This window comes from Ammospiza nelsoni, chromosome 12, assembly GCF_027579445.1.
Source record: "Ammospiza nelsoni isolate bAmmNel1 chromosome 12, bAmmNel1.pri, whole genome shotgun sequence".
NCBI classification, from domain to species: domain Eukaryota; kingdom Metazoa; phylum Chordata; class Aves; order Passeriformes; family Passerellidae; genus Ammospiza; species Ammospiza nelsoni.
Window position 1 is genome coordinate 7200821 of NC_080644.1, and position 20087 is coordinate 7220907.

A 20087-nucleotide genomic window follows, 5' to 3' on the forward strand; every position below is an offset into this window, starting at 1 on the left:
GTCTGCAGTGCTTGGTCTCCCAGGATACCCTGACCTGGAGAGTGGGAGCACCACTCCCGGGAGATTGGGCCTGCTGCAGGGAAAGAGGGAGAGGTTTTCACCAAACTCAAACCCTTTTCCCAGGTCAGCACCTGGCTCTGGGAGCTGCCCTTGGTTCCAGCCTTGGCCAGAGCCATGCTCCTATTCCCACCCAAAAATAGTGTTTCTTTTGCAGAAAACTGAGATGTTTTTATTATACAGGGATGCTTTTCCCTTCCTTACACTCAGAAAAGGAACTCCTCAGAGAACAGCAGCACAGGCCCAATACTTATGTAATCAAATATTCCTGTTCAGAAAGGACACTCAGCTGGAACACCCCCACAGCCAGTGGCCACCCCATGCCCCACACTGGGGCTTCACCTCTTTTAAAGCCTTTTTACTCCCTTAAACAGACCCTCAAAACCAAAGCACCCCAAATCCTGTGGGATAGGAACCACACACATTAGTGGGCACAGAAAAACAGGGTGTCACTGAGGTGAGTGAACAGCTGAAGTCAGGTGACAGCATCACCCATCCTTTCCCATTTAAAGTAAAATCACCAAGTCCCTGACCCTGAGATGAACCCACAGGATTTGATCCTTCAGTAGAAACAACAACAAGCAAAGGAAACATTTTCTGATTTTTATTGATTCCACATCAAGGAACAGTGATGTCACCAAAGCAGCTGAGTGGGGCACAACCATTCCTCCTCCAGGTGGGGGGCAGCTGGAAACCAAGAGCTTCAGAAAATGACAGTAAAAGGGATAAAATTTATCCTAAATTAGATAAAAATGCAAAGAACTAATAATATTTCAGTTAACATCCATTTTTAAATAGGTCTACACATGAATAAAGGTGTTAATAAGTTAAAAAGCTCTGTGAAATCAGACAATGCAGGGTTTCTAGGAAATAGAATTTCTGGCTGCAGCTTCTGGACTCTTCTAGGGCCAGTGTAACCTCTGTCTGCCTGAACACACAAAAGCAACACTGGAGACAGTACCCTGCTAGATCTTAAGATATGAAATATTGAACATTCTTTGACAGTAACAATTTTAAATAGTCTAAAATTTTTTGCTACAGAGAGTAAACAGATAATTCTTACTGATGGTATTAGACAATTAACAGACACAAGCCTTGTAAAAATAATTTAAGCTCCAAAGGTAGTCTCTGAGAAAGGTTTTATGAAATTCCTTTGAGGATTTTTATAAAATTCCTTTGAGGACTTTTATAAAACCCTTCACAATGTAAATCTCTTGCGTAGAATATATATTTTAGTGGTATTTTATTAACATATTGTATAGCTATCATGTAACTCATTATGTAACTATAAATATTAATAGTAAGCCCTGTAGTGATCACCTGGGGCAGGACCCCTGCACCAGCCATGGCTGGGTGGTGTAGAGGGCAGGGAGCTCTGCTCATCTCCCACAGCTTGACAAGACATTCCATCCTTTTCCCAGAAAAACAATTTGCAGGGAAATGCAACCTAAGCTGTATTTTGATCAGTTTATCTGATCTTGTCAAACATGGGCCCAGCAGTGGCCATGAGGTCAGCAAAGGGCTTGGGCTGCTGCAGCTGGAGGACCTGCTGCTTCTTCAGCACCAGGAAGATGTAAAATGTGGCTGCAGCTTCTTTCCGGCTGTTTCTCTGGCAGAGCTCCCAGAAACTGAAGGAAGACACTCCTGATCTCTTCAGTTGCTGTGTGAGGGAAGTGAGAAATCAGTCAGGGCAGCTTCTGCACCAGTAAAACTGGAGCCCATGGAGTCCAAACAGAGAGCAAAGCACAGAGGGAATATCCCTGCCTGAATGCCTCAAATGGGATCCCATCTCCATAGAATCATGGAAGCACACACTGGTTTGGGTTGGAAGGGACCTTAAAGACCATCTCACTCCCCCATCCTGGATACCTCCAACCAGACAAGGTTGTTCCAAGCCCCATCCAACCTGGCCATGAACACTTCCAGAGATGGGGAGTCCACAACCTCCCTGGCTATTTTCCATCTGTGTTTATAGAAGTGACTCTTCACATTTTAATGCCATAAGTGTTGGTACTTATATGTGTTACTAAAACCTACAATTCCACAGAATTCCATTACACCAGTGAGTGCTCCCATCATGCTTTGTGACTGATAACAATAAATATCCTTGAGCAGTTCTTTGGGATCAGTTATCTCTTGTTTTATAAAGGCTGTACCTAGGGGTAAATATTTATTTACTATTTGCACAGAACCTTTGAAATATGTTCAAAAACAAGAGCATTCAGAAAATTCTAGTAATTCCAGCAGCTGTGGAAAGGAACACCACACACTGAGCACCCAGAATCCTGATTTTCCACAGAAATACCAAAAAAAAAGCACATGCTGCAGGTGAGAGGCAGAGACACAGTGGACAGTAGAAGGAAGAGCTTTTCTAACATGGTCCAGCTGAAATCAACACCAGCTTTTGGTATCTAATAGCAAAATCCAGCACTGGTACCTGTAAAGTTTTCTGTAACCGAAGAGTTCTTTTGCCCCATCTTATTTCTTCATTGTCTTTCCCTGTTGTTGTTTGCTCCTTGAGAGGAAGTAAACAGAAAGTTAGTCAGGGTTTGTAAAAAAATCACACACCACAAGAAAAAGAACAGGAGTTCCAGGCTGGCTGAAAATCCAGATGGAGCTGGATGGCAAAACTCAGGGAATCAGGAGCCTCTGGCACCTCTGTGCTCACACAAAGCTGTGTGAAACAAGAACGGGACCTGTGTGCTTTGTGCTCAGAGACAGCTCAGGTGCAACATGGACATGGTCCCAGTGAGGCAGCTCCACAGCCAGGTACTGCTCTGTGGGACTAGGATTCTGACAGGATTTGCACTGGCCAGGAGCTTAAAGAGATATTCAAATATTTGACTTGGGATTTTGGGTTTAACCTCTGAAGCTTGCAGCTGACTGCCCTGGTTTCAGAGTACCTGAACATCCTCAGAACCAGCAGGGTTGAATTGAAATTATTTCCTTCTCACAGGAAGCAAAACTCCCTGGAAGTTCACAATGCTATTTTTTTTTTTTTTTTTTTTAAGAAACAGGGTTCTCTTGTGAAACAAGCCAGGGCCATCAGCTTAGGACACACACCTCTGGCACCTCCACCTGCTGTGCTTCAACCTCCTGGCCCAGGGAATTTTTGGAGCTCTCAGAGAAAGCTGCTCCATCCTCCTGTGAACATGAAGAAGACAATCACCATGCCTGGCTATTTATGCACACAGTGCAATTCTCTTTACACAGTTCTTTTCAAAGAATTTATTATAATTGTTTCAAAATAAGTTAATAGCTGCTATTTCTACCATGTCTTTCCTGATACAGGGAAGGACCTTGTGTAGGATTTATCTACAGATGAATCTAAACCTATGGGCAGAGTTCAGGCATGGAGCACACATTTTCTGCTGCCATTAGCTCCAATTTCATCACTTTTCAACACCAATGAGCCTCATATTCTCTAAAGAATGCCCTTTAGCAGAAGTGAAGATGAAGGAGATATTGCTTAAGTATTTCCTCAATATGACACACAAAATGTAAGTTTTATCCTTTATAAAGATTATATTTGTCTCTTCAGTACAATATTTCATATTTAATATTAAGCTCTCATGTATACTTAGTGATTAAACTGTAATCTATGCTGATTAATAAACATTTTAATTAACCATTCATTCATTGTTGGGAGTTCACCAAATTATAAATAAACTTTCATCACACAAGCTACTTAATGCTCTCTTGACTGTTTTTAGCATCCTTTCCAAACATTATTAATTTCTTAACATATTTTAAATGGAATCTTAGCAAAAAGTGGAACCAATAGGCACACTCAGGTCTCTAAAACTGAGGAAAACTGCTCACTATAATTTCACCACAGTTCTCATTGGTTTCATTTCTGTCATTCTGTGATGTCAACATAAAGGAATCATTTCTAATTTTTCTCCCAGTCTCGGAATGAGCTGGCTCCTGCAGGTAACTTGGCTCTTCTACTGGCAGCATCTCTGTATTAACAGAAAACCAAGGTTGAAGAGGAAATTACTGTGAATCACCATCCTTAAAAAATCCTCTGAAAATCAAAAATCACACACAAGTTCACAGTCTTTGAGAGGAAGAGCCAGAATAAGCAAATATTGAAGAAACATCATTCCCAACAGAATCATGGAAGAAGAACCTTCTAAGGCAGGTTTTCCTTTTCTGAAAGTTGACCTTTATGGACTCACAGGAGGAGGGTTTGTTAATTAATTTTTGAGAGAGGTTAGGTTCCCAGCAGAGCAAAGGAATGAAAGTGGATACATCCTTCTCAGAAGATTTAAAATGGAACATTTCTTCTTGCCTGATATTAACTAAACACATCTTCCAGATACAAGTAGAACTTTTTACATTAATTTGGAATTTTGGAGAGAAGTTTGATTAAGCTTAGGACAAGTGGAAAGCTAATTTTTTTCAATTGTATTGAAAAAACCCCACAAGCAACATTACCCAAATCTGTAGTTTCAGAGATAATTAGAGAAACCAAAGATGAAACAAAAAATATCTTCTTATGCCACAAGGAAGAAAAAACTTGGATTTCATTTAATTTCTAAGAAACAAAAGAACAGCAAAGTAGTAATTTCTGTAATACTGCACAACAACACCTCTTGTGTCTCTCAAACACTATGTAGAATAGAAAATACTCTTTAACACCTAATTCTGCACAACAGAATTAAAATATTACCTGTAGTATCTTGCTCTTTTCTCATTTCTTTCATTTCAGACATCCTCTGTATTCCATTTGCTCTCATCTTAAATCTGTCAGTCTTGAAGCATTTTTCAAACAACTGAAAAGAATTATTTTTTGTTTGCTTTCAGAATATCATGTCAGATTATTTACAAACATCAACACAAAATATGAATAGGAACTGTATGTTAATGACTGCAACCCAGAATTTCAGTATTTGAATTAGGTCACTCTGAAAATCTGCAATTTTTTGTTTGTTTTTAAGCAATAGCTTTCTGCAGCTCTGACATGAATTCCATGAAAAAATAAAACATCTTAGGAGCAGCTTGAATCATTTTTTTAAAGCCAGCCAGTAGGGAAGGATGAAAGAAAGAAACATCTGCAGTTTTCATCTTCTTAAAGAGCAAGTTGTAATTCTGCAGCTGGACTCTAAGTGGTGAAGCTGCACTGCTGCAGTGAACCCTTCCAAATCCATCAGCAATATTCTACTACTAATGTCTGATGTACCTTTAAAGTAAATATAAACAAAAGATAACTCAAATTGATTACAAAGAGGAAATAAACCAGGAAACAATACAACAAAGGAGAAAGTATAAAAAAAAAATGGACAGAGGAGTAAAAAGTTGTGTCTCAGTATAAGATCAGTCAGGTGCCAGTGTGTGAAATGAAACATCAGCTCTCTTGTTCCTTTTGTAATTTTTCTCTTGTTGGAGTGCAGAAGGTTAAGGCTGTGACCCCAGAGATGATGAAACAATTAGTGGTGAGTGTGCAAACCATCAGGTGTCTGCTGACCTGAACTGCTCAGCAATGCTCAGGGCACACCTGCAGCCAGCTCCAGCTTCAGATCAGAGTCTGCAAAACTCTCTCACTCAGATCCCAGCTCTGCAACAATCCTGGAACCTACACAGTGGCACAGACCCCACAAGGAACTGATGTTTACCTTTTGCAGCTGAGCATGAATCATAGGCTGTGAAGAATGGGACAGGAGTTTATCCACACCTCCCCACTCCTTCCACATCATTGTTTTCTTGGTAGGGGGAGCGAGGTCCAGCGTGGCCAGGAGGTCAGAGGAGTTGGAGAGCTGCTTGTAAATGGTTTGGCAGCTGAGCTCCTTCTCTACATCCACCAGCAGCTTCCTCTTTCTTTGTTTTTTCTTCCTCGGGGTGACAGCTACATAAAGCAAGTATTAATAACAACTCTTAAGGTCTATTCCTAGGACATTAGGCACACAAAAAAAGCCCAGTGAATCAACCTGGCTGCCGACCTTCTGAACACTGCCTGGACTTGAAAATCAAAGCACAAGTGCACAGGCCAGTCCTTCAAAAGTTTCTATGAAGTTTTCACTCTTTGTACTCTTTTATTGGAAATTCCCTTATGTTTAATTGTGGAAGACAAATGATTCTTTTAATAAAGAGCTGGGTACAGGACAACATAATGAAAACACATGATAGAGCAACAAGACTGAATAGGCTTTAATCCATCAGGAAGCTAAGTGCTCCAGGAACTGCTGATGCACTCAAGAGGTTTCATTACCTTATAATTAATATCTGTATTTGTCAGTTTAATCCTTTACCAATTTAATCAAGATGTAAACACAAAAGAAAGGCACAGATTAGTTATATAGTCATAACTTCCTGGATATTATTTGGGCAGGCCAGAAAATTCCAATATTGTAAATATTGCTGTCAACATGAGCTTGCTTATTCATAAACAGCCACCAATGTGATAGGGGACATTTAGATTTCCTCTGCAGAGGAAATGTAATACTCTTCACTTGGATCTTGTTAAAAGTTCACAAACCAATGTTTTCCAAAGGCTTGAAAGTTTTAGGATTGTGATTTTAAATATAAAAGTCATTGATGTTTGACTGGCAATTAAAGTTTTTCAGGTGAATCTTCAGTACCACCCCCAAGGCCAAGCTTGCAATGCTACCACAGCTGAAGAGCAACAAAACTTGACTTGTACATGGAAAAAAACTGCAAGTAGAAATTTGGGAAGCTAGGATAAATAACCTGACACTGGGTTTGTATAATATTTACTGTAAAAATGAACTCTGACTGCAGGAGCAGATGAAATCTAAGGTGGGAATAATCTTTATTGCAAATATTTTCACTACTAAAAAGCAAACCAAAACTAGTTAATGCAAACATTTATCAGAAACAGATCAACTTCTGACCTGCATCATCAACTGGCTCAAGCACAAACCCTTCTTCCTGGAACAAAAGGATTGTCTCATTCATTGTGTGATTTCCATCCTTAACAGTGGTGTCTGCACAGTTGGACTCAACTGCAAGAAAACCCAGCAAATAACCCAAATTAATAACAAAGAAAAATTGCAATATGGACTAATTTCTCAATCACATGACAGAGAATGCTACCAGACAAAAACAGCAAGAAATAGGAAACTGTGTTTTTGTTTATAATCTCCCTTATGTTCACCAGTTCCTTCTCATACTCTCAATGCTCTACACTTCCCTTCACTGATCCCAGAATGACCAGGCCATAGCAGAGACAGATCTGGAGAAAAATCCACACAACAAAAAGTGTTCAGGGGCAAATAATCCCTATCTGTTTCCAGTTCCAGGCAAGTGCATGGCAGTGGGGACACCTCTGTCAACAGAAAATAACAAGCAGCACCAGCAATAGAGCAAGGAGAGGCAAGAGCCACTCTATCCCTTTAAAGCTGTTCCAGAATTCTCTGTTTTAAACTAACACTCTGATGGGGGAGTAAGGATTTAAGATAGCAAAAATTTCTCAGAAATAGTTATCAAAGCTTAATTTCTTTCATCAGCATCAAACCAAAAGAAGATTAACAGCACATTTATGAGCTACTTAAGTGTCATTTGTTGCAGAAATATGAAGCCAGAAATAGAAGCACAGAATTGTTTCTGTTGGAAAAGATCTTTTAAGCTCTCACTAGGAAAGTTCACTGTTACAGGACAGCCTTATTTGGATTTCTTTCCCCCTCAAAAGGGACATCATGCTGTGAGCAGCAGGGTGAACCAACAGCATATCCAACAGGATGTCACATGAAGGTGTTTCTAAGCAATGTGAAGTTACAAATTTGGAATTCCTAAATCAAATAAAATGATCCTAAAATGGTGGACGAAGCAGTTTAGGGGGAAAAAAAGCAGCAAAATAAATGAAGAAAGGAAAAAGGCACAAGGATACAAAAAGCTGAATGTGAGTGACATTAGGCATTAACAGAGGAACAGAGGGTTTATGTGAGATGGAGCAGACACTGCAAACTCACTGGCTGTGCTGTTCTCTGGCAGATCTTGTGACAAAGGACGTGCTTCCTCCTCGTCAAGAATGTCTTTATCTAGGACATTTTGCTCATCCCTCAACAAGATTTCTTAAATACAAAGCACATAGTTTTAATCATTCTAAGCCTTAGTAGTCATGATACAGTCTGATACAGCCTAATGTTAGTCAAGGTTAATACTCTGCAAAGAAAGCAAGCTCAGCTTCTGCAGATGGCTGGCAGTGGTGTGGCTGTCTGCAGCAGCACACAAAGGAGGGGATTAGTCCCAAGTTTGAGATTTCCACCCTTTTTTTTTTTTTTTATATCGCCTTAATAGTGTTAACAGGTATCAATCTGTAAGGTTTACATAAATGTTCTAAGCCATAATGATCCAGAAACTACTTTGCTGCCTTTGTTATTACAACAGTAAGGATAAAAAGTGCGGCACTATTTCACCTTTGAAAACAGAAATTAATTATTAAACATTAAGCATAAATTTAATGTCTTTAATTCTAAAATAATGAAATACAGCCTTTAAACCAATTTGACTTGGCAGTGTCTAAGTGATCATAGACTTAGTGACAAGTAGTAAAAATATATGTATGGAAACAACAGCTAACAGAGAATTTATGTTTGACAACAATCGCTTTGCTGCTCTCTTGACTGTTTTCCTGTAAGAATGAAAATACTTGGAAAGGAACCAATTCTCTTTGCCTGTGGCAAACCCTACCAATCATATCTGCAGCATCCTCCTCATCCCCAAAATGGTCATCCTGGAAGCAGTAAACATCTTCATGCAGCACAGATTTGTCTCCACTGGTGCTGGCTGAGTTGGGATCTGCCACCAGACTGTTACTGCTCGTCAGGACACTGCCCTCAAAGAAGCTCTGTCTCCTCAGGGCTTCTGCTTCTTCATCTGAGGGAACACACAATTCCTGATCCCACATCTGTCTGAGTTTTGTAAACTCAGATGTATCAATTTCCTAATGTTTCAAGTAATTTTTTAAAGGTTACAAGACACCCCATACCTCAAATGGAATAAAGAATAAACAATGTTAGCTAATTTAGTAAAAGCAGGAAATGTTTGGTTTGGTTCTCAGTCTTTGACACCAGATTATATTGCTTACACAAAATTTTAAACCTAAGACAGCATGATAGCCCAATCAGCAAAAGCATGAAACAAATGGACCTTTAATCACAGCTTTTTCACACATGGAAAGGGCTCACATAAAAGTTTCACATAAAACACATTTCCCCTTATGAAATTCTTCTACTCTCAACTACTCTCACCAAAGTTTCTATCACAGAGAAGTATACTGCTTTCATAATCCTCTGTAAGTGTGATTTCTTCAGCTCTGCTCTGATTCAAGGTAAAATGTTCAGCAACATCAATGGCCCTGAATGAAAAAAACATTATAAAAATAGAGAGTGAACTGAAACTCATTGAGCATTCAGCTGGAATGTGAAAACTTGGTTCTACACAGCCTTCAATCCTGGCATTTTATCACAATTTTATCTCCATATTTCTCCACTCCCTTTTGCCACTAAACTTGGGCCTTTGTGATTTTGCTCCCATCCAAGCCCTGGTACCTACCAGACCCTTGTCAGAAGGCAACTAATTAGTGAAACATCTTTTAAATCAAATTACACAATTCTTTGGGCAGGTAGAAAAGGCACCTTTAAAGAGTCAGCACACTGAGGCACTTGAATAAAGTGTATTATATTGCAGCTGTACTTACAAAATAATAAACCCTTACTGATCCCATCAAACCATATTTATGAGGAGGTACAGAGCAACCCTCAGTGGAAATCTCCTGTCCTGGACCTTTGAGGCACTAGAGCCATCAGAAACATGACTTAGCCTCCTGGTTTTTATCAGTTTTCTACATTAGTGCTGCTTTGTGTCAAAAAAGCCTAAGAAATGTGCTGGCTTTTTCTCAGGAGCCAGGCTGACTATTGCTGATAAAACACTCCAGCCCCAGAGAGCAGTGGAGCAGAAACAAAATGAAGCTACCCAGTGGAACAGTGCAACACTGTGTGGTTACTGGCCACATCTTTCAGGATTAATACTAATTTTTATCTCTTCTCTTGGGGTTCAGAAAGCTGTTTGCATCCTTCACGCAGACAATTTAAAATCCTGAAGACTAAGTTCAAGACATTATTCCATTGTGAAGGTCTGTTGATTAAAGGACTGAGGAAAACAACCAAAGCACAATGCCTGTGGCTGTAGAGCTCAGAATTTAGGAGAATTCAGTTATTAAATCAAAACAACCCAATCTGAGTCTCAATCAGATAACAGCAAGTGTATAGCTTTTACTTCTGGAAATTCTAAAAGAATGAATAAAAACTGGGGAGGCATTTACTTTACATCTGGTAGTGGTGCTTCAAAATCATGAAATTCTTCAGGTAATGTAATGGACTGATAAGCAGCCTCAAAGTTCTCTTCTGGAAGGTCAAGAAGACCTGAAATAAACAGACAACATAACAAAATAAGTATCAATAAAATAAAAGTAGTGCTGTCTCCCAAGTAGGTATAATAAGCCCATAAACCTGTCAGGAGGGGCTGCTGCCATTCTAAATCACAGAATGGCACAGCTTAGGCACCCAAAAGTGAAATTTCAGTTTCCATGTCCTTAAAATGATCTATTTTTTACAGACAAATACAAAAGAGTCTGCTGCAACAGGACCTGAAATATGTAAGTACTCGTGTTGGTGAGCAGCTACTTTAAGTCCCTGGAAGGTTCTCCCAGCTGATGTCTAGCCCAGAGTCTTTCACAGCACTGCAAATGAACCACTGTGTTTTCCTTTCCTCTGCTCTGTCTCCATAACACTGTTCTCCAGCAGCAAATAATTATGTACTCAGACTCCCAATTACTTGGGAATCAGAGAATCCTGGGAAAATTCACGAGAGGAGGGATTTCTCAAGGTCATCCAATCCAGCCTTTTGCTCAGAACAGGGTTAATTTCAAAGTCAGATCACTTTTGTCTATTTCTGTTGATGCAGATTTCACAGCATCCCTGAACATCCCTTTTCAGCATTTTACCACTTCTGCTGAGATTCTTCTCCCCCCTTTTCTCTAGGTAAATAAAGTCTCTGTTGCAGCAGTGGTGCTGTTGGGTGCTCTTGAGCTGTGTGGTGCCCTCCAAGTTGCTGTAGGATCTCTCTCCAAAATAGCCACCAGTTGTGGCTGGCAGATTTCACTTGCATATTAAGGGAAAATTTCTTCATTAAAAGGGTTTTCAAGCCCTGGCACAGGCTGCCTGGGGTAATGCTGGAGTCACCATCCCTGGAGGGATTTGAAAGACGTGGTATTTGGGGACATGGCTTAGTGGTGGCCTTGGCAGTGCTGGGTGAACAGTTGGACTGGGTTTTGAAGGGCTTTTCCAGCCTAAATGGTTCTGTGATTCTATAATTCTGTGATCATATCCTTGAGAATAATGCAGAGTAATTATTGACTATTTTGCAAACAGACCAGGTCACAAAGCACATTAAAACTGGCAGTAGACACTGCTGTTCTCAGGCTTTTTTTTTAGACAACAGTGCCTCCCATTTATTGCCTAAGTATGACAAATACAGAGCCTGTTGGAAAAGGCTCCAGTCATCTCAGGTCCCTTCTCCCTGTCTACATGGCTAGAGCTCAAAACACACTGTCAGGTCTGGCACTGACACTGTTAGACATGTTGTTGGTGTCATCAGAAATTAAAATTAATTATTCAGCAATGGAGGCTGAATTCTAGCATCTTCTTGTAAGCCCACTTAAGATACTGCTTCTGTTAAGGTAGTCAGAGATCTGAAATGGCAGTAAATTAAGCCAGACCAGCAGTAGGTGATAGTATGGTCAGTTTCTTTTGGGGTCAGTAATGTGTATTTAACAGAAATATCCGAAAATTAACTTTTAAAATGAGAGGACACAGATGAAAAAATGCTGAATTTTGTGTATACCTGGACGAAAGGCTGTCTTCATTTTGGTCAGAGCTTCATTGCAGTCTGCCAAGAGGTACTTTACTTTCCTGTTGTAAATCCGCACCACCCCCAGGAGTAAGTGTCCAGAGGTTCGCAGAGCTATAGCAAACTGTAAGGATTGAAATTTTTAAAAAGGTTGTTCAGGAGTTAGTATTTTTGGCAAAACCATTAAAATATTACACAGAAATAACAGAGTTCTCTACAAGAGACCAACAGCTCCACCCCAGGACTCTGCAGGAGATCCCTCCCCATGCTGCAGCCTACCTTTGGGGAAAGGATTTTTTGGACGGTGGCCTCTAAATTGCACTCAAAGATGTGTGCCTTGGTCAGCTTCTTCTCCCAGTGAGCAGCCAGCCAGATTTTGGCCAGTGGTCCCCGCTTGTTGATGAGCAAATGGACGTAGAACATGGTGCCTGGCAAAAGGTCTCAGGGCAGCCCTGACAAAATTCCCTGAGCTCTTCCCCTTGCAACAGGAGATGGGTGCTGGGGCCCCAAGTGGAATTAGGGATTTAATGGGATCTGAGGGGATGGGGGACCCAGTCGGCTGCTGTGGGGAAGGAGGAATTTAGTCGGATCTGAGGGGATGGGGGGACACAACCAGGCACTGATGGGGATGAGAGGATTTATGGGATCAGAGGGGACTGGGCACCCAGGCAGATATTGGGGGATGTGAGGATTTAGTGGGATCCAGAAAGGCTGGGATCACCCAGCTGGGCGCTGAGGGAATGGGAGAACCCTGAGAGCACTGAGGGAATGAAAGGATTTAGCAGAACCCTCAGAGGGCAGGCAGGGGGGATTTGGCAGGATCCTTAAAGGATGGGTCAGGGTGGATTTAGTGGTGCCTGAGGGGACAGGGGGAGCCAGCCAGGCCCTGAGGATTTAGCAGGACCTGAGGGGATGGGGTGACCAAGACGCTGAGGGGACAGGGGGCCTGAGCAATGCCAGGAGGGACGCGTTGCACTTAGCGGGATCCTGAGGGACGGATGGGCAGAGTCGGCCGCTGAGGGGCCCTGCGGGGATGAGGAGCCCCGGGGATCGAGGAGGATCCGGCGGCGCTGAGGGGGCTCGGCGGGGCGGGCGGACCCTCCTCAGGCCTCAGCCACGGCTCGGCCGAGGGCGGGAAGGCGCCGAGGGGATTGCACAGCGGGCCCGCCCTCAGAGCCCCCCAGGGCCCGTGTCCACTGCCACGGAGCCCTCGGCAGGGACCTGCCGCCGTCAATGGCCCCTCCTTCCTGGGGCTCAGCAGCAGGAGCCTCGCGTGCCCGGGAACACATTGTCGCATGTGTCATTTTGGGTTCTTGAGAGTGGAGAGCGATCTCACTCTCTCCATCCACCTCTCCCTCTCCCTCTCCTCTCCTCTCCTCTCCTCTCCTCTCCTCTCCTCTCCTCTCCTCTCCTCTCCTCTCCTCTCCTCTCCTCTCCTCTCCTCTCCTCTCCTCTCCTCTCCTCTCCTCTCCTCTCCTCTCCTCTCCTCTCCTCTCCTCTCCTCTCCTCTCCTCTCCTCTCCTCTCCTCTCCTTGTCTTCCCCTCCCCTTCTTCTCCCAATCCCTTTCACCCTTGACGTTCCAAGAGCCAGTTTGGAGACACCGCCCCATCTCTTTCTCTGCAGGTGAGCAGCTCCTGCGTGGCTCCAGACACGTCTGATAAAACTCCCCTGGTGAAGGAAATTTGCAGAAGAAAACAAAACAAAAAACAAAAACAAAACAAACAAACAAAAAAGACAAAAACCAGAGCCTCGGGTCAGACCTCTGTGCAGGGGAGGAAAGGCAAAAGGTGCACAGCCATCTGTCTGTGTCAGCTCCAGCCATCCCTGAGAGAAGACAGTGTGTTTGCACACTTAGGTGTCACCAGTCAGGAAGAAAAATAGTTTTTCACCCTCTGCTTTGTGCTTTTCATGCTTTATATTCAGGCAGAACAAGCGAGGCTCCCATTAGCTCCCAGGCACAGCCCAGAGCATCAGCTGTTGCCATATCACAAGGCACCTGAGGTTTTCCCTGTCTCCCTGGTGTTAGCTGAAGATAATGAGATCTTAATTATCACCAGGAAAGTGCTGAGCCTCATCCCAGTGCAGCTCTGCATCTGGCCATAGTGGCAAGCAGGGCTCCATCCCTCCAGCTGCCTTAGGGCTGGGGCTCAGATGTTTGGGGAAGGAGAGCGATTTTTTGCTATAAATCATCCTTGGAGTGGTGTATCCCCACAGGGACTCGGAGGAACCTCCCACAAGCCCAGGGGCAGGTATCCACTACCCATCCAGGGCACCAAACCTGTCTGAGAACTCCATGCCCTGCAAGAGGGTAACCACCCTCACTGTTGCCCACTGTGCAGCTCCAGCCCTCCCCAGCACCAAGGCTCAAGTCCAGCCCTACCTGCCTTGCTGGTGGCAGCAGCTCCCAGGAGCAGATTGCTGGATCAGAACCCCCTCTCATCCATGGGGAGCACTGGGATGCTGTGTCTGGGGTACACAGGGACTGGCAGTGTCAGGCAGGAAGGCTGTGATGTGCCGGGCATCTCTGGTCGTCCCAAATTGCTGGATCTCATGGTGATGTAGAGCCAGCTCCTGAATTGCCTGGCTGCTGTTTCCCTGACCTCTGAGTCACCTTGAGCTGTGCTGGCTGCGAGTCCTCGCTCTGCCATGGGATGCTGTGAATGCTAAGGAGGCAGGAATGAAACTTCACCTCGGTGGTGAGGCTGGATAGGGGTCAGAACTGTCAGTGGGCACCAGACAGCTGTGCACTCCCCAAAATTGGGCTGTGCTGCAGTGGGCTGTATTAGGGAACAGAGCCAGGTCTAGCTCCATCACATTCCTGCTCCTGCTGTCCTCTTCTGCCTGCCTGAGGCTCCCATTTGCTGTCCCTCTCATCCATGTTCAATCATTTTGTCTGAGGAGTTACATGTTCCCATCCTTGGTTCCCCGTCTGGCTCCTTCACCTTGTTCCATCTCCCAGACTCCTTCACCCCCTCCTCTTTCCTTTTCTTTCCAAGTCGTCTGTCACTCCCCTCCAGCACTCCTGCAGTTTCATTGTGAATTTTGGCAGTGCTCCCTCTGACCTTGGCTGTCTCTCTCCTCTCTTTGCTCCTGCACTGGCAGCATAGATCTTGGCTGTCTCAGCCTCTCCTCTCCTTCTCTTAGTGCCAGCACCTTGGGGATGGCGTGGCCTTTGCCAGTCTCCATCCTCAGGATCAGGAAGGATTTTGGGCTACCCTGAGGCCCCTTCAAAGGCCTGGGGTCCCCTCCAGTTCCCATCCAGCAATGGCACTGGGATCCTGGGGCAGCAGCAATGCCAGCAGGATGCATCCCTCCACCTCATCCCTCACAGGTGGCCTCTCGAGCATTGCTGTGGGATTGGGGTGCAGGAGCAGCCCCAGGCAGCATGGAGCCCTGACCCCATGACAGGTTCAGCCTGTCCCTGTATGAAGGCAGGTGGGAGCCACAGCAGGAGTACCTCTGCTTCTGCCTCACAAATCCCCATCCTGGCCAGGCTCCTGGCCTTGGCATCCCTGGGTGCACGGGCAGCCCCAGGGCTTGGGTGCTCCAGGACAGAGGGCTTGACCACAGCTCTGCTCAGGAGCAAACTGGTGGCAGTTCTGTCTTCCCAGGGAATTTGGCGATGGTGAGGCAGCAGATCTGCTCCTGCCCATCTGTTCACTGAGATATGCCTGCCTGCTCCAAATCCATCTTTTCCTGCTGATTTGGGACAATCTGTGTCCCATGACCTACTTGTCTCCAAGCATTTCTTGCCTTCCTGCGGAGTGGGTTGGTACTAAAGACTCTCTAAATGTAGTTAACGTGTCAGGATGCACTTACATTTATTTTTAATTCTGCTTCTTTCTTGGCCCACTTCTGGCTACATCTCTGGGGACACTGTGCTGGGAAGCCTCTGTGTTCCACAGAGTCACAAAGTCACGGAATGGTTTGGGTTGGAAGACACCTTAGAGATCATCTCATTCCAAGCCCCCTGCCATGGCAGCTCCATGCCCCTGCTGCAGCTCAGAGACTGAGAAGGTGCCATGTGTTGGTTTAGGGTGTTCCAGTCAGCCTCATGGATAGACACTGTGCCTGGATAGGTGCTGAGCCTGGATCGTGTTGCACCTGTCCAGCCCTCAGAAAACACCTCTTTATTTGTGTGGCATGCTCTAAAACTCTCTGACCTTTTTTAATCCATTTTAGCTGTACCTGACAGAGACTTCAGAGAAAATCCCTGCCCTGTCATGACACAGGTGGCAAGAAACTCCCATCTGATATCTCCACACAGAGCAGGGCCCAGACACTATGGGTAACACAGAGCCCAGTGTAGCTGCAGAGGAACACGCTGTGTGCAGGGACAGGGTTCAGGACACGATGGGGACAGGGTGCAGGGCACAAACATCATCCCTGCAGTCCCAGCACTGAGCTCACCCAGCACCTGCAGCACTGGGTGTGCTTTTGGATATACTGGAAACATGTGAAGGTGTTGAAGGGACTGGAAAAGTGATGGACAAACCTTCCCAGCAGCTGTCAGCAGCCCACCCGCTATTGCTGGGATTTATATCCACATCTCCAGGCACTGCTCCAAATGTGGAAATAGACCGCGTCGTACTAACAAATGAGGGAAAGTGTGTGGCTGCCAGCAGGTCGCTGCTGGGGCACGTGCCTGGCTCTGGTGCCAGGTCAGGGAGAAGAAAAGTGCAGGCACTGACATGAATGGTCTAGGAAAAATGGAATAAATAACGTGTGTGTGTGTGTGTGTGTGTGTGTGTGTGTGTGTGTGTGTGTGTGTGTGTCTGTAGGGGGGGGCATTAAGCCCAGTGGGACTGTCGTGGGACTGCAGGGGTCAGGAGCTCCTCTGTCCCAGGCTGGGGCATGTCATACCTGGCCCAAACCCAGGTCAACCCCCACTTTCCCTGAGAATTTGGGGGCAGCCTGGGCAACGTCCATATGGGACCTCTCCCTGCTGTCTTTGGTGCTGGGGATGCTCATGCTGCAAGCCCAGTGTCGCCAGCCCAGCTCCACCTCATGTCCCACAGGGGACTGCTGGCTGTGGAGGGCACGTCTTCCAGGCACACCCCACACAAAACCCACCGTGGTGCTCTGTGCTCTCCAGAGCCCCTCCCCACGCAGCCCCCGGGGTGCCCACGGAGGGTCCCGGCGCTGCCGAGGGGTGCGCAGAGGGGTCCCTGTCGCACAGGGTCCGTGCACAGCGGGTACCGGTGTGCACCCGGGCGTGTGCATGCGAGTGCATGTGTGTGCCCCCCGTACGTGTGTGTGTGTGCGTGTGCGTGCGGCGGCCGTGCGCGACCGCAGCTCAGGGCACCCACCGCCCGCCCCGCGGCGGCACCGGCACCTGCCCGGGGAGCCGGGGAGGCGGCGGGGGTAGGCAGCCCGACGCGGGGGACCGGGAGGGGAAGCGGGGCAGCTCGGTGCGGGCATCGGCGGGGAGGGGAGACCGAGCGGAGAAGCGGGAGCGGAGCCCGGTGCGCGGAGCGGGGCCACAGCCCGGTGCGCGAGCGGGGAACGGGAGGGCAGACCCCGGCGGGAGAAGAGGGTCCGGTGAGGGGCAATTTAGTGGAGTCACGGGGACACAGGTCCCCACAGGGGGTTTCAGACGGATTCGGGAAGGTGGGTGGCGCGGTGGGAGCCTGGTTTGGGAAGGAGGAGAGCCAGGTGGGACGACCCGGTCCGGAGAGGCAGGTGAGGGTTCAGGGAAGGTGAACACCCCGGTCCGGGGGTCGGTTCCGCGGAAGGGGGACAGTCCGGGCGGGGTCGCCGCTCCGAAGGTTGCCCGGTTCGGCTGAGCGGGATCCCAGGAGGAGGAGCAGCCCGGCTCGGAGACCTGCGGGGTGGGGCTGGTAGCCCGGCCACGGAAAGAGATTCCGGGGAGGGGAAGCATCCCGCCCTCGGGGTCCGGCTCTGCTTTGGGGAAGCATCCCGGTTCGGGGACCCGCCTCCGACCCAGCGGAGCATCCCGTCCCGCTTCCACCGCTCACCTTCGGCCGTGCAGCCCGGCGGTGGTTCCATGGCGTCCCCGCGGGCGGCGGAGCTGCGGAGCCCGGACGAGGCGGCGGCGGCGGGTGCGGGGGCCGGTGCGGGCGCGGGGGGGCCGGTGCCGGCGGGCCCGGGGCTGGCTCTGGCGCTGGGCTGCGCTCTCAGCGGCGCGGCGCTGGTGGTGCTGGCGGGGGCCGTTCCGCGGGCGGCGCGGCCCGACCCCGCCGTGCCGGCGCGGCAGATGGAGCGGCTGGAGGCTCGGGCAGCCCGGCTCCGCGCCCGCCTCGACCGCTGCACCGTGGCCGGGCTGGCGCTGCTGGCCCTGGGCGGGCTCCTGCTCGCCGCCCTGCTGCTGGCCGCCGCCGCCGCCCGCCGCCGCGCCCGGGCCGCCCGCCGCACCGGGGGCACCTATGGCTCGGTGCGGCTGCGACTGCGGAGGCTGTCAGCTGAGGGGACGCGGGCGCTGCTCGAGAGCCAGCTGAGCCCCCCAGCCCAGCCCCCCGAGGGGCCCGGCTCCTAGCTGTGCGCACCCCAGGGACCCCCCGCCACTGGCAGAAACGGGGTCCCCCTGCTGCACTCCCAACACCGATACCATTGGGTGAAACTTTGCCTCCACAAGCCTTCAGCCACCATTCCCACCTCCTTGAACCCTTCTTGAACGGTGCTCTGGCCCAACAGCACCGGACTGATGAGGCTTTGGGGTATTCCACCAGACTGCATGGCCCTGGCCCGGGTTGTTCCCCGCCACCAGCACTGGGACAGCATGGCCTTGGGACCTCCTGTCGCCTCCCCAGCACCTTCCGGGATGGGATCCTGCCACCAGCATCATGGCAGTGGCACAACCAAGGCAGCCATGGGATTTCTGTGCCATGGTCGGTTGCAGCCTGGGCTGGATGTGAGGCTGAGCTCCTTCCCACAGCCAGGACCTGACTGCTCTTCCCTACAGACCTGTTTCTGCCATCAGTGACCATTTTTAGCAATAGTTTCCTGTAAAACTCTGGCACAGCGCTGGTGCTTGCACTGCTCCGGGCAGAAGAGGAGGCAGCAAGCATGCCCACCACCTGTGGGGTGGGGTCCAGCCCTCTGCCACCCCCAGCCCTCACAGCCCACCAGCTCGATTCCGCACAGCAGGATGAAGGCCAGGACATGCCTGCACCGTGCCAAGCATCCCACTACCACCAGCAGCCCTGGAATGGCCTCTTCCAAACCCATGGTGCTCTGTACAGAGGAGAGTGGATGATTCTCAGTGCCTCGTGGTGGCTGTGTCCCACACTGAGCTGGCAGTGCTGCTGCTGGGGTGTTCCCAGGCTGGCCTTTCTGCTGATTCAAGGCCATTGTCTGTGGTGTGAAGGCAAAATTGCATCTCGGGAATTAAACATGAAGCGTCATTAAAGCACAATGTTCTGTGGAAAGAGAAATGGGTATGAGCAGTGTGCTGGGAAAGGGAAATAATTATCCCACTGGAAAATGCAGACCCACAAAAGGTGCTGTTTATCATGAACTGCCACCAGTTTTCAATCCATCCCATAAGCTACTCACTTCAGACATTCTCAGGCAGGGACAAGTCCCTCCAGACAGCCTGACACAAAGAAAAGGGATTTTTACATTCACTGGTCACGCTCTGTACTTATTGTAAGATCCCAGGGAACAACTTTAAATCACCTCACAACTGCAATCCTGGCACCCAGGCACCTTTCCCTGGGATGAAACCACACTTGGAGTGAAATGGGTGGCTGTGCCCCACTGTCCCCAGACAAACACTGCCTGTCCCCAACAGCCTTGGGACAAATGGCTTTAATTTGAGGGGCCAAATGAAGGGTCCAGGGAGAACACAGAGGGGTAAATGTCATTGTGGCTGTCACTGAGGAACTCTAGGGTGGAGGAGGGGGTGATGCTGTGGGAGGGAGGGAAGAGAGGGAAGAAAAAGGAAGAAGAGAAAAAAGGGAGAAAGGGGGAGCTCTGAGTCTTTCCAAGCAAGGCTCTGCCCTGAGAAGGCAGATGTCCCTCCTGCAACTCAGCACTGGCCCTGCATTTCTGGATTAGTAAAATAAACCCGTTAGATGGAGAAATCATCCTCATCCCTTTTTTGTTGCTTCAAATAAGATGGAAGGAGTGTTTTCAGGATGAAAAGCTGAGCCTGGTGAAGGTTACAGCTGTTAAGCACCTGCTGTATGTGAGCACA

At 47.7% G+C, this 20087-nt stretch overlaps 1 protein-coding gene across 1 annotated transcript; it reads right to left on the minus strand.

Moving 5' to 3' along the window:
- Nucleotides 1-778: 778 nt before the first annotated feature.
- On the minus strand, nucleotides 779-12366 carry RAD21L1 (RAD21 cohesin complex component like 1). The gene is made up of 13 exons (XM_059480922.1): nucleotides 12208-12366; nucleotides 11923-12052; nucleotides 10343-10442; nucleotides 9270-9376; nucleotides 8710-8895; nucleotides 7989-8090; nucleotides 6912-7022; nucleotides 5676-5905; nucleotides 4733-4835; nucleotides 3880-4019; nucleotides 3121-3201; nucleotides 2495-2572; nucleotides 779-1717 (listed from the first exon to the last, which is right to left on the minus strand). The coding sequence occupies exons 1-13, from the start codon at nucleotides 12349-12351 to the stop codon at nucleotides 1526-1528; spliced, it is 1704 nt and encodes a 567-aa protein (XP_059336905.1). The 5' UTR covers nucleotides 12352-12366; the 3' UTR covers nucleotides 779-1525.
- Between the last annotated feature and the right edge of the window lie 7721 nt (nucleotides 12367-20087).